General features: G+C 39.4%; 1 protein-coding gene across 1 annotated transcript in view; it reads left to right on the top strand.

Annotated features, from left to right (window-relative positions):
- dchs1b (dachsous cadherin-related 1b) overlaps positions 1-24,179 on the top strand; it is an 85,777-nt gene that overhangs the window by 5,011 nt on the left and 56,587 nt on the right. The window contains exons 2-4 of the mRNA XM_008427253.2: positions 10,222-11,061; positions 11,151-11,348; positions 12,165-12,938. Coding sequence (XP_008425475.1) covers positions 10,240-11,061; positions 11,151-11,348; positions 12,165-12,938 — 1,794 coding nt within the window. The 5' untranslated portion in view covers positions 10,222-10,239. The remainder of the gene's footprint in view (positions 1-10,221; positions 11,062-11,150; positions 11,349-12,164; positions 12,939-24,179) is intronic.

Here is a 24,179-nt window from a genome sequence, read left to right as displayed (position 1 = left end):
GCTGTTGTGAATCTGTATATTTTTAACAGAAGTGGAAAAAATACTTTTTATATTTTGATAATGTTGTAATAGACAAAATCAAGCTTTGAGGAAAATGTGCTTTGAAGAGGCAGATGACTTATTGGAAATATGAGAAAACCACAGAACAGTTTGTTTTTAGCAAGCTATGCCTGACCGTATATAAACATAGTGGGTGACTGTGGCCCAGTGGGTTGAGTAGTTGTCTTGGAATCGGAATGTTGTGTTTGATTCCAGCTTCCTCTTGTGACATATCAATGCGTCCCTGGTCACTTTATCCTGACTTGCCTACTGATCTGTGTATTGGCATATGTGTGAGTGTTTGTGAGTGCGGCTGGGTAAAAGTGGATGTAGTGGAAAGCACTTTGAGTGGTCTAGACTAGAAAAACAGGCCAGACGAAACAACAAATTCAGTCAATTTATCATAAACACATAACTATTGCAAAATATTGCAAGTGTTTCTAAAAATAGGTTAAAGATGCCCACTACAAAGCCAAACCATGCAGCTAGAGTTATATCAGGATATTCACTTCAACTATAAACTTTTCCTCTGCTGCCAATCTTTAAAACAAACAAAATTTTTTTTGTTTTTTTTTTACATGTAAAAAAAATTTCACACTTTTATGAATGAAGCTATGTGTTAATGTCATGACTCTCATGAAAACAAGGATATGAAGGTGGCTCCGTTTGAACAAAGATGAATGAAATGCAGTTGCTGCTTTCCATCTGGTTGCTAGATAAACAAAAAAAAGTGACTCAGCTCAGAGGGAAGAGGAGAGAGCTTCCCTGTGAAGCACCTCATGTGTTTTTAATGAAGTTAGTGAGATGATCTGAGCTTCTGATGACTTCAAACACTTGCACAGCGCTGAGAGCTGTGTTGTTCAGGTAAAGCAGATTGGATACTGGTTGTGTGTGGCATGCAAAAAACAAAACAAGGAAAGTTGCAAAAGTTTTTATTTATTGATAATATTTTGCATCAAGCAAAAAATGATTCATTGTTTTAAAGTGTCAACCCCATTTGCGTGTCTTTTCATCATGTTTTTATTTTGTCATTATTAACTGATGTGTTAAACAAAAGCAGACAGGCTCAAACCCCAGACTTACCACAAGAAGTGCAATAAAGTAATATGATACAAAGGCATTTTCTTGGAGAACAGCTGCCGGCGCGCCACTAACTAAGGAGTTGATGGAGAATTTAATATCTAGTAAGCCAAGTAACTGTCTCAGTTTTTTGACCCAGAGTTAAGTAATTGCAGTACTTGATAGATTTCCCAGAACTGTCACCCACGATGCAGAAGAAGAAGCCGAAATTAAGCTTTTAGGATTTTTCTTATGACGATACTCACCTCCTTTCACCCTCAACAATTAGCCAGCTGGCAAACTCCTCAACAAATTATCTTATCTCTTTGATTATTATTTATGCCTTTTCAGAAACAATAACATGATCTGATCCGAATATGGCTGGCTCGCTGCTTGGCTGTGTTGCTGATTATTTTATGAGATGGAATGCAGAAGCAGATTAGGAAAGGTTTGTTCTGCCGCGTGTGGTGGAGCTACGACATTGGATCTACTGTTTCCCTCTTCCTGATATTGTTGTGGCTATCATCTGTGTGTTTTGTCTTTGACCTTTTCCTCTTTTAGCTTGATAATTAATGATTCATATGGTGTACCTACCGTGTTTACGTGTCGTAATTTTCTCATTGTACGTGGAGGAAGAAAGTTTATGGCTCCAGCCTGTGTGTGGAAGAGTTCATCTCTGACAAAATCCTTGATCTGTGAAGAAAACAGACATTTTAAAGCCAAGAACAATGACTAGGTGAAGGTTTGGGTGATGTATGTAAGTATTTGTGGGCTTTAGTGGTACAGACTCTTAAACAAACAGTAATTACAACAAATACCACAGTACTAATATAACCATACAGCTTAATTTTCAGTTGAAACAAGTTGACTCATGAGGTAGTTGATTGTACATTTTAATGTCTTCCACATTGCTTAATTGCTTCCAGTCAAGGTTTTTCCTTCCCCCTGATACTGTACAGAGTTGACGCTTTCCTCCATCGGATACAATTCAAAACTATTTGCTTGACACCCTGTAAGGACATATATCTCAGCTTCAGCATTGGTTCAGTAATATTTGACATCGACATTGACATGGTTCCACTCAACAGCTTTGCCCTTGTGGGATGTTAAGCGAGCTTGGAAGGGGAGGGGTGGCGAGTGACGGTCAAAAGCAGCTGCCGGTTCACCTTGACGGCATCAGCAGGTTACTTTCTGCATTTTCTAAGTTATTGTTTTCGCACACTGGATGGTTTTGTGGATAAAAGTATCACATATACTCAAGCAGCCCTCACTCTGGAGCACTGCAGTACTTTGACTTGGTCTTAAAGGTTAGGAGGAAGGTGAAGAACCCCCAGCTGTGTTTTCACTTTCTCTGCGGCTTCACGGATAGTTCACAAGTGCGTCATTTATGTCGGCGCACGAGAGGCAGCGTTTGTGTGCCCCCGGGAGGACCGAGTTTAACAACTTTTTGAATCCGAGGCTGCTACTGTGGAAAAAAAGCGAGAGGTTAAAATGAATCCCTGTTTACAGTCAGATAATCATGTTTGGAATCATAATTCCAAACATGCTTGTTTGGAATTTGTAAAAAGTAATGCTTCAAAGACTACACTTCCTCTGTCATATAAACTTTCTCCATAAAGGCATTTCAGGTATGATTTATATTATAAATCTTTATTTTATTGTTATTATTACTTTTAAATAAATTAGATCATTTAGCTGTATGGGTATCATAATGCCTCCATCTCACTAGACTATAAGATTAAACATGGATCGATCACCTGTATACCAAATAAAAAATAAAAAAAATACAGTTTACCAAAACTTTTCCGTCTTACTGTTCCTGTGGTTTAAAGTGGTTTCAACGAGATGACAGAAAGATGTGGAGTGGTTTTTCCGTGGCGCTCCATGCTTGGCAGTCCCGGTCTTGTTAAGCAGCACTATTGGTCACTCCTACACATTTCTGTTCTTTGTGAGAAAGGAAGTGAGGAAGTCAGCTATTTGGAAAGTCAAAGGAAAGCCACCTGTTGATATTGCATGCTTTTTTAAAGGTGTAGTTTGTGCTAAAAAGGCAGAGATGCATATTTAGTAAGCAGCAGACGATATGTTTGCTACATGACAGTCCAGTCAATTAACTGACAAATAATTGCTTATTAGACTATCAGGGGTATTCTATAAAGAGCAGAATATTAAAGGGAATCATGCAATTCAACTAAACACTTTTGCAATTTCTTTTACAGCATTCTAGATTCTCCAATAGTCTTCTACCACTGTGTAAATTGAGAAAAAAGAAGCTAAATATTTTAAACACACCTGCTGTTTCAGATGATTCAACTTTGAATTTATATAAACACACCTGAAATCAAACAAAAGGCTCATCAGCAGGCCTCAGTAGACCTTTGCAATATCAATTAGGAGTCATTCAGCCAATTGATTCAGGCATTCTGGTGGAGGGATGCATATAAAAAGAAACTCACCACTGTCCATAAACTGTTTTCGCTTGTCCAGCCAGCTGTGTTTTTGCTACCGTACCTTCTGTCTTTTAGCTGTTTTTACCCCTGAGTCTTTACTTGCTCATGCAGTGAAAGAGCATGCAAGCCCATCATCTGGAACAGACGTTTTGTATTTTGTAAAGAAAAAGTTTCATGTTAAAAATTGAGAACGTATTGTTCTATCTGAATATATTTATATATTGGACACCTTTTGAAATAAGCAGAAATGCAAGATGCAGCAAGACAGTTCTGCCTGTGTTTTCCTGAAGTGTATTGCAGCCTTTACATTTGTAGACAGTGAAGTAGTTTTATATTTATCAATTTCTCATGTTTTTACTTTTTTTCCCCGTCTGGCCTGGCTGGCTGGTAAAATCTGGGACATTTTGTCTCATGGGTGTGTGACTGTGTTTGGATTCCTCCTTGGAAACCTCTGTGAGAGTCATCATCACAGGTTGTGGTGACATCTTATTGCTAAAGAGATTCATACATCACCAGTCACCAAAGTCTTTGAAATGGCAGCTGTCTTTGGTAGACTTCTATTTGTCAGTGATTTTGTTCATTTTTAAAAAAAAATTGTTTAGTTGGGGTATAAATTGTTGCTTCTTAAGATCTTTTAGCCTACCTGATGTTGACAGACAGACTCTGTTTTAATGTTTTTACACTAGCTGTGGCTAATGAAATAAAACCAAAAATGTGGAGAATTACACTTATTTACTGACTTTACCTGGGAGGCAATTAGATTTTCCACATACGGTCAGGTGACTGTGGATGGCAGTTTCCCCTGATCAAATCTTCATTTAGAAACTGAGATTATCTTAGACTGATAATAACATGTTATTTTGTTAACTGAAACATTTACATGTGTCAATTAAACTAAAAAAACAGAACAAATATCTGAGAAATCAAATACTTTGTCACAACATCGTACCACGTACTATGGCAAGTATTTTACAGGATTTACAGGAAATACATTTGCTTTGGACAATCTGTCAACTTTCAAGTCTCCCTCGGAGTAAATGGGTGAATAAATTAATGATCACTCTGAAGTACACGAACCACTTGAGCTACGAGGTGGAACTACCCAGAAAGCAGTAATTAATTTAAACAGACCTTCTCAGACTCCTCCAGCCTCCTTGACCCAGATACTTTGTGTTCCCAGCTGAGGTACTTCCCCTGCCTATAGTATACGAGTTGTATGACATGTCTCTGAACTCACTCTTGCATTAATATTGATTCTGTTTTGTACTCCACACATGCATGTATATTTCAGCCAGTGTCTAGCTGCCCAGACGGTGGTGTGCAGCTGCAGAGGTTGAGGCTGATTCTGTTTTAATTAAGCCAATTGTGCAAACAAATTGAAACTGATACGCAGCTTTAGTGTAGAAATGTAATTAGAGGAAATGTGTGTGTATATGTGCGTAGAGCGAAATATGCTCACATACACTCACACGCACCCACGCATACGCATGTACAGAGCGACAGCTGAGGTTGGAAATGGGATGTCTATATCCAGATATCCAGGAAAAGGCAACTGAGGAGGTGACGGGGTCACTGTTGTCGACCCCTTAAGTACACACACAACCCAAACCGCATGAAAACTGAGATGCACAGCACTCCACCATGTTCCACCCTCCCACCCCCCTCGCAGAATCCTTCCTCCATCCGTTTTATTGCAAAGCTTTCTTTTAAGCACCCTGCACCAGGTTTCATCACAGCATCACAAATCCTCAGTCATTCATTCACACACTTGTCAAGAAACAGATTTTTGTTACACTTTTAAGTGACACTAAAACCGGAACCTCAGATCTCTTTACATTGTACTTTGGCTGCACTGGAACATTTTTATGTCTTAACATAAACATAACATAACATACATACATACTCATTGGGCTTCTTTTACATTTCTCACATTAAAGCCACACACACATTTATGTATTTTATCGGGACAACTGACACGAAGTAGCACATAATTACAAAGCTGAAAGAAAAGTACACTTGGTTTTCAAATTACTTAACAATGAAGTTTTTTAAGAAAGCTTTTGTGACCTCTAATCTGACACCCATCAACTACAGTCAAATGCAACCTATTGGGTTCAGAGGTGAACTAATTACATGTGGCTTCACATGTCAGCTGTATAAAATGCATTTATCCTGTGAAGCCCTGTGCATCATGAAGATATTTGTAAGAAGAATTGTCTGGTCAGAATAGAAAAAAATGGATTCTTTAGATTTACATTTAAAACTGTGTTTGTGTGAAAAAGAGAACATGCTTTCCCATCATTTTGTTGTGTTTTTCACTTCGCCACCCCTCTATGTTCGGTTAGTGCTTGTTGTAGTTATCACAAAAAACGCCTAAAGAACTGGAATATTTAGAGGGAGAGCCAGACCTCTCAGCAATTGTGGAACAAGCTGAATACAACTGCATGCTGTACTATTAAAACCAAAGCAACCGGGCAAAGAAAGATCGGAACTGAAGAGGCCATCTTTGTAACTTTGTGTCCAGTTTAACTTGGCTGCGGGGTAGCTGTGGCGTGCCCAGCAAAATCTGTTAAATCAATTAGAGGGGACTGGCGGAAAAAAAGGAGGTGGAGTGAACATTTCGGGGTAAAAGGGAGATGAAGCTGTTCCTGACTACTGAGATACGACAGGAAAAACGGCAGTGTTTTTAGATGGTCGCGTAGTGAAAACAGTATGGTTTGCTAATATTTAGTAACAGCACTTTAGAGTGGAGGATGTATTTAAGGCTTTGAGGGTTGCACGCGGCGGCGAAGGCAGATTATGGAGGAGCAGTGCCAGATATAATGCGGCTGAGACTGCATGGAGCCCTCAGCGGTTGGCCCTATTGAGGGGGGTTTGGGGGGTCGTGCACGAATTTGCATGCAGATGTCATGGCCATACAAAATCCCAACGCACCACAAATTCAAGTTTAAACTTAGGCATCATGTAGTTCTTCACACCTTAGCTTAAATTATTGATGTAAACTTTTGTAGGTTGCAGAAAGATTAAAGAGTACCACTAGAGGGAGTAAATCAAGTGCTAAACTTCTCCTCCACTGTTTAAACCAGTGTGAGCTTCGAGCCTTTGTTCACTCTGTTTCTCATCAGATCATGTTTTCCAGAGTAAACACAAGTGTATTACAGTACGTGTCAAAGGGGGGAATGATGTCATTGTCCGACTGCTCATTGACAGTGACAAATTGCAGTCATGTGATATGTTCGCAAATATAACCTTTTACTGACACTCGTGTGAAGCTGCAAGGGAGAAATTGAGGATGTAAAAAAAGTGTGTGCACAAACACATTTTGGAAAATACCCTTTTAGATTCTTTTTTTTTTCTTACAAAAGGATTGCCTTGCACAGCTCTGGGGTCTCTAAAGACAATAAGGCTGTCAGGCCAAAGCAAACTGTAATCACTCCTTTTTCTGTTTTGACCTGCATCCAGTTTTTCCACTTGTTTTCTTTGTTCTTTTCTTTACCTTTTCCTCCCACTTGGTTGATGCATGATTGTTCAGTGCTGTGGGTTAATTTCATCAGAGCTAGGTCTCATAAGGCCTGAGCTCTGACTCTGAGTTTCCCCAGTCAGCGGCGCACTTGAAAGACTTCATCAACACACCCCTAATTGTGTCTCTCACAGATCTTCTTTCAGCTTCTCTTTTTCCTCCCACTCTTTAAGACATGCTCATCTGTACGCCTGCAAATGTTGCCATCATTGCTTCTGCACACAGCGAACAAGCAAGTGTGTGAAGCAATTGCACGAGTTGTGAACAGTCTAAGCTCTGCGCTCCTTTCTTGTGTAGGAGTGCAGCAACTGTCCAGAGCAGCCGTCTGGACCAGATGTAAGGGTCATTGACTGGATTGGAAGGGGTCAGTATCAGTGTCCCTCTGTCTGTCCCAGTGGAGCTATAGCCTTTATTAATCTTTCCTCCCAAAGCCCACATAAACTACCGTAGGAGGCTGGGGAGGAAGACTAGCAAGATAGCAGTAGGATTCATTAAATATAAAATGATGTCTTGTATTCTTTCTTCCTCTTTTTGTATTCAAAGCAGTCTTTTAGGATCCATGTAAAATCAATAAGGATTTTTTTTACAGGGAGACAGAGCCATTATTAGTTTCGAAAAATCACAACATAAATATTCCACTATATGCCAATTTTGTCTCCAATGATTGAAACTGTTGGACAGGCCATTCTGTCAAGTTACTTTACTGTAACTGAGGTCCTTTGCTAGAACTTACCAGGTACTTTTCTGAAACTTTCTTGGAAACTTTACCACAGCTTAGAAGTACTTAATACTTATCTGGAAATTATCCTGTGTTAAAACTTACTGGTCCTTTCCTGAATCTTACCAGGAGCTTTACTAAGATTTGTTAGGTGCTTTCTTGGAACTTCTTTAATACTTGCCTGGAAGTTGTCAGGTACTGTGGAACTTTCAAGGTAATTTATTGGGATTTACTAGTGACTTGCTTTTGAATTTCTCAGGTACTTTTCTAAAATATACCAGGAAGCTCACCTTACTTTAGCAGATGCTGTCCTGAATATGTTTGAGAAATCAGCTCCAGATTAATTCCAAACTTCACTTACAAAGTAAATACAGCAAAACATTCTGAAATGTTGAAAAAGTAAACAGTATGTGCATGATGCATTATTTTTTTTACCTGAAAAAGTTAGGTACTAAATGAAGTGTCAAATGAGCTCCCTTGCAGCATGACTGCCAACAGGCCCTGATGTACTCAGATATACATGTGCCTTTTAAATACATTAATTCTTACATCTCTGTTCTACTTGTGACATTATTTTAAGCACCTTTCTGATACTAAAATCAACTAACTTTGTCTTTAGTCTTCTTTACATAGCAACAACTACCACCACAGAAAACCCTGGGTGATATGTTGTGTTCATGGATGAATGAAAGATTGTATTTTTGAGTGACTCAGCAGCTGGCCACTGGTTAGAGTTGGTCAAGCTGTAAAATCAGTTTAAATGACCAGCTGATTTCTCAGTGCATCTCTATTTATATCTTAGCATATCTACAACTGTTGATTGGAAATGAACACTCTGATATTGTGTATGCTGTTGATAATTGAAGTAATTGTGCTAAAAAAACAATTTATGTGGGTATTTTAGAATAATGTATGAGCAAATACTCCAGCTGGTACCATCCTGGCTTTTGCTTTGAGGCTGCAAGACATTCCTACAGTTAACTGTCCGGATTATGCACACGCTTTGGGAGTGATTATCTGGGGTGAATATGGCTGGCCAACGTGGGCCAACACCCACCACTTATAATTCCCATTTTAGTCTGCTACTGCTGTTTTCCTGCAGAGGTTTTTTGTAAAATATTCTGCTATAAGCAGTGACTCCTTCACTTCCCAGAGACTGTTGACGTTCAGATCAATGTAGAATATTTTTTAAAGCTGCACCCTTTTGTGGTCACGCAGTTTTTATGAAGGAATTATTGGATACCTTGATGGATCTCCCCGTTGCAGGATGTTTTAAGCAGTTTCATGCTTGATAAATCTTAGTCTATAAATACAGGCGTAGCATATGTAAACATAATTTAGAAGGTAATCTAAATATTTGTAGACCTCATCAAGGGGTAAGACTCTCCATCCATCTAATGAAAGCTGCTTTAAACTTCTGTAGACTTTTCAGAGCACTTATGAGGGTATTTTTTTTCTTAATTTTATGATGGTGTGCAAAAACGCTGTGTGTGCGTCAAAGCCGGGTCACTGCCATTTGCAAATAATTATTGGTGTTTGTTTTAACTTGCTGGAAGCTCCAGATGGTGGCTTTAATTATTTACTGCGGCAAAGCTGAGTGTAAGGTGAGTTTTTGATGGTGTTTTTGAAGCATTGTAGTGAACTATCTGTCCATGTGCCAAACAAGAAGCCACGTTCAAGGATCTGGCACGCCTCAAAAACCAAAAGTGCACTACTACATGCAGTTTCTGATAAAAGATTTTGACTAATGAGATTGAGCTGCCATTTAGACATGAAGGATGTTATTTTTATGGGTGTACTCATCTTTTATAGATTGGTCAACTTAAATGCAGTGATTAAGTGGTTATTTTTGTATTTTAAATGGTTGTTTTTCTCCAATTACTGAAGCTGCTACAGGCTAACATTTCTAACGTGTTGAATAGAATGTCTGGGAAAACCTCATTAACATCCTAAATATCCCTCTGGATATTGTCGTGTGATGTAGTAGATACTTCACCATGTTCTCACCCAGCAAGAAAAAACGGCCATCCTCAAGATAAATATACTTTATGGCTCTGTTCTCAATGTGGTTGAAGCTTGTGTGGATCCTGGACCGAGTTAGATTTCCATTTTCATGCTTTTTTTCAAAGCCTCAGCGATCCTGCTGAAGAGTTCTTTCCTAACATTATATATGTTCTCTTCATGTGGAAAAAAATCTGAAATTCATCAGGAAACATCTTTAATATTGGTTCCGGACTGTAAAAGTGTTAGCACACTGTCAACCGAGGATTTAGAATCCATGCTGAGGTTTGAAATATGGAAAACATTTTATTTCTTTCTGTGCTGAAAGAGATCAGCAAATTTTCCAAGACATTTAACATGAAATGAAAATAAATTAAAGTGCAAACATTTCTTAAAAAACATGTGCTTATATAGATTTCTCTTCTCTTTCCTTCCAGGTATAACAGAAGCCAGCCATGCCAAAAACAAGTAAAGGGTCTAGACGTAGGGCTCAGGTGGGCAGACCCTGTCTGCTTTCAAGCATTGGCCAACAGAAGCTCCTTTTCTATATTTTCATTATCCTATTTCAGTCAACTCTTGTTTATGGAGTACTAGAACTCCAGCTGGATGAAGGCCAGCCAGCAGGGACCATTGTTGGTGACATCAGTGCAGGGCTACCACCTGGTGAAACAGCGACTGTTTACTTCATCTCTGACCATGAGGGCACAGGCGTCGGCAGCGACCTTCACATCGACGAGACCACTGGCATCATTACCACTGCGCGCAGCTTGGACCGAGAGGAGAGGGACCACTACAGCTTCATTGCGGTGACAATGACTGGCACAACCATTCAGGTGTCTATCACCGTCAATGATGTCAACGACCATGCGCCTGTGTTCCCCAAAAAGAAATCTGTTCTGAAAATCCCAGAACACACAGCGGTTGGGACAAGATTTTCCCTGGATCCTGCCACTGATGCTGACAAGGATCAGCTGACTACCCAAGGTTATACTATTCGCGAGGGCAATGTTGGCCAAACATTTAGACTTGAGACCAAGAGGGGTGCAAACAAGGTTCTCTATCTAGACTTGGTGGTCAATGGACTGCTGGACAGGGAGAAGCGCTCATCGTACACCCTGGTGATAGAGGGCTTTGATGGAGGCTCGCCAAGAAGGATAGGATCTATGACTCTAGAAGTGACAGTGACGGACATCAATGACCATGCACCAGCCTTTAATCAGAGCAGATACCATGCAATCATCTCTGAAAGTCTTCCACAAGGGAGTAGCATTTTACAGGTCAGTTCAAGTCTTTTTAGTGCCTTGGCTAGTGACTTAAACAAGGTGGACAGGGCTACTTCAATGTTTGACCTTCTTTGTCTTTGCAGGTGTTTGCAACTGATGAAGATGAAGGTGATAATGGTTTGGTCCTTTATGAAATCAACCGTCGCCAGAGTGATCCTGACCGTTACTTTGTCATTGACCTTAAGTCAGGAGTCATCACTCTCAATAAACCACTGGACTTTGAGCTGAAGAGAGTCCATGAGCTGGTGGTCCAGGCCAAAGATAATGCTAGCCAGCCTGAGGTAATTCCCTTACAGCTATCCACTGCATTGAGCATTAGGCACAATGGACAATTTTTATTGTAGGTAAAAATGCTGATGCTACCGTGTTTCCCCGAAAGTAAGACAGTGTCTTACTTTCTTTTTATCCCCAAAAGCCCCACTATGTCTTACTTTCGGGGTATGTCTTATATTGGAAAAAAAATTCGACAATCGCTTTTTTATACTCCACGGTGTAACTCTTCCTTTTACCACTGGAACCGGAAGCGCTCATGTCTAGGGGCAAAAATATACGGTAGCATATGGTATAAGCACTGCTTGTGGTTCCGTATCACAGTCTCCTGTGATGCGGCCTCCTGCTTACCGTATTTTAAGCAGGAGGCGGCAGTGACAAGTGCAGGGAACGACGCAGTGACGTATGGAGAGAGGGACGGTGCGGACGTGGGCAGGAGGCGGCGCACAGCTAGATGAGAGGGAGGTGGCAATACCCCCGTGTTTCCCTGAAAGTAAGACATATCGAAAGTAAGACATATGTCTTACTTTCGGGGTACGGCTTATATTAGCCGACCCCCTTGAAACCCCCGATACGTCTTACAATCGGGGGTGTCTTACTATCGGGGAAACACGGTAATTGGTGATTATTATTAATGACATTTTTACATATAAATTATTTAAAAACATAGTAACATGTTTTTGGTGATTTATTTAGCAATTTTGTGGCAAAAACAAAGCAACTGCAGAGTATAGCAATGTAGCAAATGTTTACTGGCTCTATAAAAACAAACAAAGAAAAAAACAATTGTGAGGAAAAATTGTGATCTTGCTTTTACATCTTCCCAGGTGACCAATGCATTTGTGACAATTCATGTCCGTGACTTCAATGACAACCAGCCTACCATGACCATCATCTTCCTCAGTGAGGATGGCTCCCCGAGAATCTCAGAAGGAGCCCAGCCAGGCCAGTATGTAGCTCGGATTTCTGTCACTGATCCAGACTATGGAGAGTATGCTAATGTCAATGTCTCCCTGGAGGGGGGCGATGGGAAATTTGCTCTAACAACCAAAGACAGCATAATTTACCTGATATATGTGGACCAGATCTTGGACAGAGAGGAGCGGGATTCCTATGATCTCAGGGTGATGGCCACAGACTCAGGCACACCTCCCCTCAGAGCAGAGTCATCTTTCACCATCCAGGTGACGGATGTCAATGACAACCCTCCACTGTTTGACCAGCAGGCCTACAGGCAAACCATTCCTGAGGTGGTCTACCCAGGATCGTTTGTTCTTCAGGTAACGGCCAGGGACAAGGACCAGGGTCCCAATGGAGATGTGCGGTACAGCCTGCTAAAGGGTAAAAACTCTCGCTCTGACTGGTTTTCAATTGATCCAATTACGGGGATAATCACCACAGCGACAGCTCTTGACTTTGAATCAGAGCCAGCCCCCAGTGTAACTGTTGTTGCGATGGATGGTGGTCGGCCGCCACTGTCTTCCACAGTGAAGGTAGATATTGTGCTACAGGACGTTAATGATAACACGCCTGTGTTTTCCAAGAGTTTCTACAATGCTTCAATCAAGGAGAATACCTCAGCTGGAACATGCTTCTTAGAGGTAAGAAAAGCAAGAAGTTTACTTTGACCCCTTGGGCATCTTTGCTACCTTACCTACAAGTTTATGTTTATTCTCACCAGTACAATATTGTCCTACTTATAAAGGTAAAAACCCCTAGCATAAATATCTCCCTTGTGCTCTTATCTTTTTGTTAAGTTTGCCCTTTCTCTTGCACCATCTTCTTGACATTTATATCTAATACAAAAGCCTGATTTATACATGAATTTAAAGCTGTCTGGAACTCACACTTATGCATAAAATAAAACACAATTGCAAAGGTCCGGTTCAAAGGTTGTCTAAGAGAATGCTCTGTGTCTAAGGTCTAAATTATTCATTCACCAGCTATTTTAGGAGGAAAAGATTTATAAAAGGAAGAAAGAAAAGCCATTAAGAAAGACAAGGGAGTGAAACCTTAACTGAATTCCTGAAGCTACTGCAAGCAGATTTACTCAGTTCTTGTATGTCCTTTCTCTAACCCCATGGGGTAACCATGGTATCCAATCCAGCTGCATACGGTGAACTCTAAGTATCTGTCCGTTATCTCGCTGGAGATTTTCTTGCCTTCCTTTCATCACAATTCCAGCAGCTCATGTATAATAGGAGAACTTCTGTGAGAAATGAAAGCTCAAGTCTGCCTGTTTGTTTCCAGAAAGGTCTTAAAGTTTCATCATGAACTGTTTAGACCATCTGTTTGTACAGGTTGGTTTTGCTCCTCTGAGAAGCAAAGGGAAAGGAAATCAAGAATAGGAGTTATTACTGATCCTCAAGGTATTTAAAGAAGCCCTGCTTGTTGGACTGCATTCACATAAAATGTCCTGGTCTACTGATCACACTATTCGAACTTGAAGTGAAGTAGTTCTTTTTTTTCTTACATTCATATTGGTTGCTTTCACAAATGTTGTCTGTGGAAATCAGTTTACTGGCCTGCTGAATTTTTATAATTCTCTCATAAATTTTATAATTCTCTCATAAATCATGTGGTCCCCCAACCTAGCTGTTGCAACAGTTGCAACCATCTATCCCTCCTAGCCAGAAGACATTTTGGCATTAGGTTCTGATGTAATCCTATGCCAGACATTATGGGTGGTTTTTCCAGTAGACTGAAGTATGACTAAGATTTCATGTGCTCATTCCAACACGTTTTTCAGGGTTTCTTTTTTCTTGGCGTGACCAGGCTAGGAGTATCTGAGCAAGAGTTGTGATTTGCAGCATAATGGCAGCTAATGTTAAATTTCTTTTTTCAGTCAGTGGAATATTTGGCTGCTTAGAAGAGACACGGATACTAACACATGATGTTACAGGCAGTACTACAGCCTAATAAATCATTTTTTCAATTTTTTCCCCCATGAACTTTATTATTATTGTTAATTGTGTAATTTCGGAGCATTCAATATCCTGTTCTGTCAGTTAAGGACAAATTGAAGATCTGGGTCACCTCAGTTTACTTTTTTGTGGGATGTTATTTGAAATAGGCAATGCTGTTGTGAGCTATTGTCACGTTCCCGGGAGTCAAGACAAATGTGGACTGTTCTCAGAATTGTACCAATATTTATAGAAGATAGCAATCAGTGTTTGGATTTTGAAATTATCATGCTGACTTGGCTGGCTTGGTCTGGGGTTTGGATGGGTGTATTAAACAGGGTACGCTAGCCAATGTTTAATATCTAAGCAAGGAAATGTGTTATCAAAAAAATGTACGGGTTGTGCTGCTCTTGTTTTGATTATGGTTCGGTTCCAGGTTTTCCTATGGTTTTTCTTCCTTTTTTTTGTTCCATTGCTGTTTCTCTTAATATCTTTCTCAGTACATCTCTTTTTTACTCCTTCTCATTCTTTGCTCAGGCATACTCACTTCCACTCTGTGCGTAGGAAGTGTCTTATCAGTTTGGCCACTCCAGTAATCTTTAATGTGCCGGACTGTTTATGCAGCCACAACACAAAGGGCCTATTTATTTTTTGGTTTCCTTGCTTTCCTTTTCCTCTAGTTCCTTCAAGTATTTCCCAGGCATGAGAGGTTATAGAGACTGTTAGTGTGTATAGGAAACATATTCTTAATGGCCACTTCCATAATCTGAGGTGTTAAAGGGCATGAGAACAACCAGAATTTGGAGATTGGAATGAAAAGTGACATTCTTTGGAAAGTTGCATGTTTATTGTATTTACATGTGGGTGGGAATAGTTAGACATTTCATAATTCAGTTCAGGTGTGATTCAGAGTGCTTCAAGATGATTATAGAAGGATTATAAGTGCATCGTGATGCAAACCTCCACCTTCTCCCTGCGTAGCTACTTGGCGTCCTTCAAGCTAACTGATTTACTCTTCTTATCTTTAAATAGTGGTAGAAAATAATTTGTAGTATTATTGCTTTACTTTGAAAAGGTTTCTTCTCATGAAATAAATCACATGTGCCACTGGTGTCACAACATCATTTGTGGACTTCAAATTATTTTGAGCAAAACTAAAAAAAGAGGGAGAGATAGACAGACAGACAGACAGACAGATAAACGGAAAATGATGTCTTGTGCGATAAACAAGAAGGTAAAATCAAAAGAACCACATTATTGGAAATTAAGCATGCAAAATCAAAGTGAACAGCTCTAATGAAAACATATGTGCAGGTGCATATATGTCGCGCATCTGTCTGCGGGTACTTGTGTACACTCCTGAGGCCAAGATATCACTTTCAGCAGGTGATGCGTCTCCCCTGTGATGTTCAGCATGTGGTTTTCAGGTCAGGCCCGTTAAACGGCACTCAATCACTCAGACAGACACACAGATGTGCTCATTTGGGAGCACATCTGAGAGAGGGATTTTTGCTCGTTAAAGCTGCTGTAGAATACCACAGCGGCAGTTCAGATGTTTCACAATGTATGTTAGTAAAATGCAGTTCCACTGATTGAAATGTGAGTGGTCATAAGCAATAAGAAACAAATGAGTCAGGGATTATCATCATGTGGTTTTGGATGATGCAACTTTCTGAAGGGCCCACAGTGAATAAAGCTCTGGTCAGCATTAGAAACCTGCCTACAAAGATTTGTCAGCCATTTGCGATGAATTACAAATGTTTTGGTGGCTACAAAGTATTATGCTGACATTCTAAGTACAGATTGCACAACATCTGCATTTTCAATGTGAACGTTCTTCTTGTGGACTGTGACTCTCTAGAACAGGGCTGAGGTATCCGTGTGACAAAGTTCTGTGTAATTGAACCATATTTTAGTGACCGCATACAATGTTTTCTTTTATTTGCAAAATGGAAAAGAAAAGCGATTTCAGCTGTTCTCAAATGTTCTGAGAATGGTGGAAGAAAACAAGTAAACGCAAACATATGGAAGTGATTAGAAACTTAGATAAAGTGTAAAGTTATTCATACCTCTTACGCTTTATACATTTTGTGACATTATAAACACAATCTTCCATAGATATAAGGGAATTTTATTTGAAAATGTAACACAGAGTAGTGACTATTTGTAAAGCAGTAGGAAAAGGTTTCCACGATTTTCAAAATATTTACAAACCAATATATGAGAAGTGTGTTGTGCAATTGTACTCAGCCTCCATGAGTCAACTCTTTGAACTATCACCATTTGGTCCAATTGAAGACACAGGTCTTTTGAAGTATTTCAATATCAGCTTTGCATGCCTATTCACTGAGCTATTTTTATTTTCTTTACAAAACAGCTCAGACTCAATCGGAGAGGATATAAAGTGTCTGTGAACATAAATGGTATGTTTAAGTTGACATGCAATTTTAGTTTTTTGCCACACAAAGTATTTAAAATAAATTTAGGTCTCTCCTAGTCAGAGCAACTTATTCCATGTTTTTTGTGTGACCTACAGGGCTTTTTGGTCAAGCACTTCTAATGGTTTTCTTTAAATAATGGCTTCTTTTCACTCTTTCATGAAAGTCATATTTGTAGAGTACATGACTACCTGAGCTATAAATTGTTACATCTCCTCTAGAGCTCCCATTAGCTTTTAAGCTACTGTTCAGTCAATACAGCTGGATGATAAAATGTTAGGTTTGGAGTTGTGCAATGCACTCTGCATTTTTAAATGATAGATTGAACAAAACTATGTAAGATGTTCAAAGCAGGATTTATTTTTTTTATCTTGCCCAACTTCATTTTCAGCTTAAATCTAACTTTTCGGTAAACGTCTCAGGGGTTTGTGAGAGAACATTTTGTGCAAAAACAGGATCATGAAAACCAAGAAATGCACCAGATAGGGCAGGGACAAAGTTGAGTTTGAATTACACAAGAAATCTTATTCTGATAACCCTGAAAGCCATGGGTTTTATTAGATTTTATATAATTCCGTCAGATAAGCATGTTACGCCTCAGATATTTATGTGTAAAAATTTCTTTGAGATTTTTAAAATAATTTTTTACAAGTATCTCAGTCTTGTTTTCTTTTGAGAATACCACTTTTTACATAAAGTAGTACCATCTGTGCTGCCTCATCTTTTATCAGTCTTTGCTGTAGTTAAATCAAGTACATCTTTGCAGTACGAGTTTGCAATGAAACCCTTGCATCTTTATTCTGTTCTGTTTGTAAAGATACACCAAAAGAACTGAGTGGACCCCAATGGGAACATTTTGATTCCAGGTGATTAATATTCATTTTATTTTGTTTTCTAAGTTGTGCCCAATGAGAAAATTTGCTGATGTAAGTCTAAAAAAGCAGCAGAAGGTATTGAACAAGAGCTTATGTGCACGGTGTGAAGATGAAGGAAACAGAGCTTACGCACAGGAGAGAGGAACATTTCTTTTGCCAGGTGGTGTTAGTCCTTCTGAATCTCCCACAAAACCACTTAGACAAACACAACACCCTGTTCTGTCAGAGCAATCAGCTCTTTTGGCATGACAGCCATATTCAAGAACCATTTGCCTGCAGTCTCTGTAGCCCCCGTATAATGAAATACTAATGATACTTAAAACAAACACACATATGCTCTTGAGACTAATTGCATTTGTTAAACCCATATCAATGGAGCGGGAGACGTATGGTGATGCATTGCGAGCAGGGAGGTTATTCATCTCTAGCTTCCTGTAAGACTCAACTAGTCTCCTGCTGGGGTCGTGCGGAATCTGGGCCCCTCTCTTTAGAAACCAGAGCCAGAACAAACCACAGTTTGCACTTGGAGTTTAGACAGTCTGTCGAAGCCCAGAGTCACAAAACACCCACTTTGAATTTTATTAGGCTTAAAAATGTGTTGGGAGATAAAATTTATTGTCCAGTCGATGTTTCTAGTCCTGCTTGCTTTTGCGAACTGCCAGTTGGTCAATAAAGAGTCGCCATGCTTTGTTTAAGCTTTATCTTTTATGTGTTTTGATTTATCTGTTAGCATCTTCTCCCTTGGGTCAAGAGCTAAGCGAAGACAGGTTGTGGTTTGCAGTGATCCCTGGAACCAAATGTGTCAGTAGAATCTAACAGGTGATAAATGTTAACAAATGCCGGGGTTCACACACAAAGAGACACCACTGTGATCGAAAATTTGGTGAATCATTTCATGCTGCTAACAGCTGGCTCTGTTCTGACATGCTTTGGTCTCTGCGGTACACATATTGTCAATTTACCCGACTCGCTCTCACCAACTCACACGTCTCCTAGGTCCGGGCTATGTTGACAGGATGTGTGTGACAAGGGATCAAGACAGTGTGTCTGCTATGTGAGCTATTCTCATAACATCCATCATCACTCAGTGAGAATTCATCACCTGTTTGCTACTGGAGACTCAGATCCCAGAGAGAAAATCCATTACGGCTTGGCTGTGCCTGTGAAATTTACAGATAATGAGCTAGGCTTTATCTTCAAAAGCTGAAGTAATATCGGTCCTTAAAACTTACTTAGACATCCCTATAAATGTTAAGCCCGGAGTTTGAGGTTTCCCTGTATAGAAGCCCAGATTTATCGATGACTCAATTATGGTTGTCAGATGTTTGGCTGTTTTGATTATTCAGTTTGTTTTGAGCAAGACAGTTAAAAAGATGTTTTGTTTAATGCAGCAGCTATTTTGTCATGGTATTTTGTCATAATCCCAACTGAAGGTGGATTTTACTTTTTGAATTTTTAATCCAAATAATCTTTACATTTAAAAGACCTCCAACCTTCTTGGATATGCCAGCTGGTCTAACATGGGCAAAATTGATCTTCTGTGGTTACAGTTCATAAGTTCAGACTTTGCTCTGTGAGGTTAAAAAATCCACGTTGCAGACAGTTTCCATAATGACCGTTTCCTCAGCAAAGATCCATTTTAAATAAAGCAGTGCACTTTGAACTATGCTGTAATGTTACCGCAATACTATTGTTGTACTTTAAACACTTTTTACAATTACTGGTTGTCCTACTAAGACCAGGATCTACGCAGAGTAACGTAACGGCGAAAGCACACAACATTCTTTTTCCAGTGCAGCGACTGGTAAATAGCCCAGATTTTCCACTGATCTTGAAAATATCTCTCTGTTAGAATAATTTCAGTGGTAATTGACTTCAAATGTTGAACTCTTATCAAACAGCTTTCCTTGTGCATGGAACATTTTTCAGCTCTTTTGTGGAAATGCTTTCAAAAGCAGTACTTAAGTTCCATATCACAAGTTGTTGGGATATGCCATGTTTCAAACCTATCAGTGTTCATTCATGTGTGACCTGACTTGCCGTTGCCTCTGTAGAGGGGATGGCCTTATGCCTCATTAAGCCCAATACTCTGTACCATATGGTAGTAGGAGCTTTCCTTCTTTCGCTGCCTTTTACTCTCCATTTCTCCATTTTTAACTCCCTTCTCTTTCATTTCTTCATCTCACCTGTTATGGATTACTTCTCTCTGTTTGTCTTTTCATCCACTCACCCCTTCAGCTCATGTCTCACGGGCTTTTATTCTGATAGTTGCTTTGTCAAAAATATGTACTTCTTTGTACTCACCTGCATTTTGATTCATGTCCTCCTAAGTATTGCTTTGTCATTACTTTTTGTTTAACTCAGTTAAACTCTGGATGTCACTTTCGAGGAAACGGTAAAAGCATAGTAAAACAAAAATGTAATAAAATTTGCATTTTGTAGAATTAATGATGTTTTCCCAAAATGAACCAGCAAATTGAAAACAATCATCAGACCAAATTCATGTTTTGCCACCCACTAGACTCAGCCTCAATTCCTGGCAAATGTAAAATTAGTCATTTGTATCCGTCTGGGAAGGCCTGTTGTAGTATTCTGCAGATGACCATGCGGCTGCCCAGATTTTGTGACCGTGTGTCGTAATAGGACCCAGTATGTCGAAACCTAGTGACAGTTTTAACAAATATGTAATAAACCTATTGTTTACAAAAGTTCTCTACTGCAGCTTTAATCCAGTCCAGTGTTCTAACATTGACAGTGCTTTAAACGTAGCCGTTGAAGACAAAAAGCACAGGCATAATACATTTGCAAAACGTAAAGCCTTTTTGTTGTTGTTTGCCTCTCTAGTGTGAGAACATGTTCAGCCAGAGCAAAAGATGGTGATACCAATTTGTGAAACACCACATTGCAAAACGAATGCAGTCACTAGAATTTGAACTTGAACAGAGAGCACACACTTGTCATAATAAACCTATTTTCTGTCTTTTTCTTCCAGCATCTCTGTACACCAGCTTCCCTGCTCTGTTTTTGTTTTTGCCTCTTTAGCACTCACTTTCTCTTTGAGTCAGTACTTCATCACTGTCTAGCTGCTTGTTGGTTAAATCATCTATTTTCCCTGTTCTCTGCAGCCTGAGAATGGAAGGAACAACGTCAGCCATATTAAAAAACTGGAAAGTCAGCCATACAAAAAGGTCATCGTCTTACTGCAGTAGAACAGCAGTCGAGCCCGAGGTTCTCTGCAGTTCATTAGGTCTTACTGATCTAATTTTCCGTCACACCAAGTTAAGTTGCCGTAAATTAGCATGCTTCCTCTGTTTCTCCATGTCGCATTTGCTTTTGGAAAGGTTCTGCAGTTCGGAGCAGCAGGTGGTCGGTCTTTAAAGAGTGAAGTGAGGTATGAGTGCTTTCTTCCCAGTGTATCAGTTTCTGTCATTGAGAGATTCAGATGAGAAGTCGGTGGGGGTCAAGAACAGTGTTTTTCACAGTGTAACAGAACAAATGAATTTTTAAAATCAAGTGGATATTTGTGTGTATGAAAGTGTGTTCTACCAATAACTCTGGCACCAGTTCAACTCAACCAGTGCTGTTAGTGTCCCAGCTTTTTTATTTTTACTCTCCTTCAAAAGGGTTAAAGACAGTTCAGACATAGGTTCTAGTTTTCTCTTCTTCATCTTTTGAGCGTCAGTCTTTGCTTTCCCACCCCTAGTTTTTGTAAAAACATTGACCTGCCAATAGACATTTTAGCTCATTCCAATTTATCTTTAAGAAGTATATTAAAAAGAGCATATACATCCATTAAATTATTGTTTTCTGGGATTCTTGCCATGACCAGTCAGTAATTCTTTACATCAGGAGTAGTGGCAAATGCAAGTTGTTGGGGAGACCAGTCACTGTAAAACACATTATTATTAATATCTTAAAACAAACAAGAAATGATAGTGTTTGAGTTTTAAACTGAATTTAACATCTCACATTAGCAATTCATGTGGACAGTCTGGTAAGAGTGACAACATATCAGTCTCTTTTTTTTATTAGAGAAAATAGATCCTTACCATAAAGTCCCAAATGGTCATCAGGATTTCCAACCCCATCTTGTTTTGCAGGAGTCTTTTTCAAGTTTAAAAGCTCTCACAGCCTGAATGAACTGCAAATATGTTGCCGCCCGTCCTAGAAATCTTTTCAGCAATTCAGATTTCTGTGCTTCCTTTGACTTCGTTTTTAAACCCCTCAATGGCACTAAGCGTAGCTGTTCTTCTCACCGTGACAAGCTTCTGCGCAGATGACTATTGGTCAAATTGGTGTCCAGATAATGGTGCATTTACTGATATGTAAACAAGTGGAATAGGGAATTTTTGATTTTCAAATCAAGTTCAAATTTTCCCACTTGTCTTCTATGACTTCCTCCTCAGCAACTCAAATGTATATGGATGTTGAAAGGCGAGGAAAAGGGAGTAATATTCCAGATCAGTCATGTCTCAGTGGTGCCAAAAGACACAGCGTTAAACAAATCTGATGTCTCATTCAGCTTCGTCTGTTTGACATCACAGAAATGGCTGAGAGCAATGAAGGATATTTTCTATACAAAATGATCCACTCTTGCTCTCTATGCGTCTCCCAGATGCACATCTGTCATGCGTACACCTCAGACTATCTTTTCTTCAGAATTTGGCTTTTATGAGAACAGTTCCCCCCACACAAGATGCTTATTTATGGTTCCAGTTAGTGAAAATTTCCACTAGAATATTTCACAAGTAATCTTTTCCAACCTCTCACCTGCCCTCTGTAGCCTTCACTGCTGTTTTTCTATTCGTTTTCTTTTTTTTTTTCTGTAAGTCCATTTAGCTCCTTGGCTGTCCAAGCACTAAAAACTGGCACTTTCACATACATTTCATGGCATATTGCATGGCATATTAGTATTTCTATTTATTATTAAATGTGAGCACAAAGGTTAACTGCAGCACAGGATGAAACCAGAGCACAGGCTTTAAGAGTCGAAACCACATAAAATAGAAAGCTTATTTCCACTGGCGGCCCTCATGCATGCAACTGTGTGGTTGTAGGCAGCTGTGTCAGACAGGGATGGAAGTGCAACAGGAGTGGAAATAATTTTCCTGTTAACACGGCCACATGGTTGACTCTGTTTCAATTCACTGTGAAAATCTTCAATTGACTTGAATGAATAAAAGACAGACGACAGCAAATACTATTTGTCCCCTGTGGCAGGACATTAATAAAAAAACATTTGAATGAATTTTTAATCTGTCGTATTTCTTCTATTTCTGACAAATTTTAGGAGAAATTGTTTATATCAGAGGTCATACAAGGGTATCGTTTGATTATTTATCTAAAATATGTATTCATTTTTCTTCGAACTGCATTTGATCCATTTTGTGGTGGTCTTTCTCCTAATTTCAAACAGCCTTACTCTAAGTCGTCATTAACAGGAAATCATTTTTCATACCCCCACCACCTTTCAGTATTCCCTTACTGCCAGCCACACAGGGTCTAGCTCTTACAAGCCGCATGACAGAATTCAGATCACACATCACATGTTTTTATTGGAGCTGCAAAAGGACTCCGGGATGAATCTCTCTGACATGAAACAGTAGTTGCAATGTGACGTTTTAACTTCGCACTGATTACATTTACAGCCTTCTGGCGTGGCCGAGGTGTTGGCTGGGGAAAGGTAAATCCTCTCATTTATCCTCATTCTTGGTCTTGCTGCTGTATGTGATTTAACTTTTTGAGTAAGGATGTGTCAGATTTAATGTCAATTTAGGAGAACCAACATTTTTCTGAGCATGCGGCCCATTTTCAACTCGGTGGTTTTGGAACGGCTTCACTGTGGCCAAACACGCCCTGAGTGCACTGTGCAGTTTAGGAACCTCTTTATACTACTTGGAATAAATCTCTTGGCTTTGAAATAACATGTCAGTTGTAGAGAATTTAGCATTTAAAAGCAATCAGAAATGCTGAAGTAGTTGCTAAAAGATGATTGTGACTGTGTTCCTGTTGAAATAATTAAAAGAAATGACAGCAAGAAAAGCTGCATGTACCAACCAACCCTCATTAGATGTTTTTTACTGGAGTTTAATGTTTTCACATTCTGGCTCAGCAGTGTGGTTTCTTCAGCATCTACTATGGGAACAGTTGGAAGTTGGAAAGCTGCAAAGGAATGTCTATTGTATAAGTAATTAGTTGTTTTTAAAAGAGTGGAAAGCAGTATTTTTTACTACAAGCTGTGTGAGTTTCCGACTATGTACATGTCAAAAATACAATTTCCCAAAGACCTACTGAAAATTATAGATCAGAGATTTATGCAGTCTCTTTTAAAACAAAGACAACCCCAACCCTGGGCTCTAATATTATCTAGTTGGCATGACTAGCACTGTCAGCATTGCAAAATAGAAACTCCACTGCCCAACTGTTTGCCCTTCAAAATTCAGGTCCTTACCATAAGTCTCAGATTTCCAAAAGGCTGCCAGTATTTCCAAATCCATCATGTTCCATGACAGATGTTTGAAAGCTAAAATGACCAAATCAAATCTGCTGTAATAACTTCCACAAAGAATGATTTTGTTGTCAGCATACGTGGTAAATATTACAAATATGTGTTCACCAACAGACTA

This window comes from Poecilia reticulata, linkage group LG14, assembly GCF_000633615.1.
Source record: "Poecilia reticulata strain Guanapo linkage group LG14, Guppy_female_1.0+MT, whole genome shotgun sequence".
NCBI lineage: Eukaryota > Metazoa > Chordata > Actinopteri > Cyprinodontiformes > Poeciliidae > Poecilia > Poecilia reticulata.
Note: the sequence above shows the minus strand (reverse complement) of the source record. Positions and strands in the feature narration are given on the sequence as shown.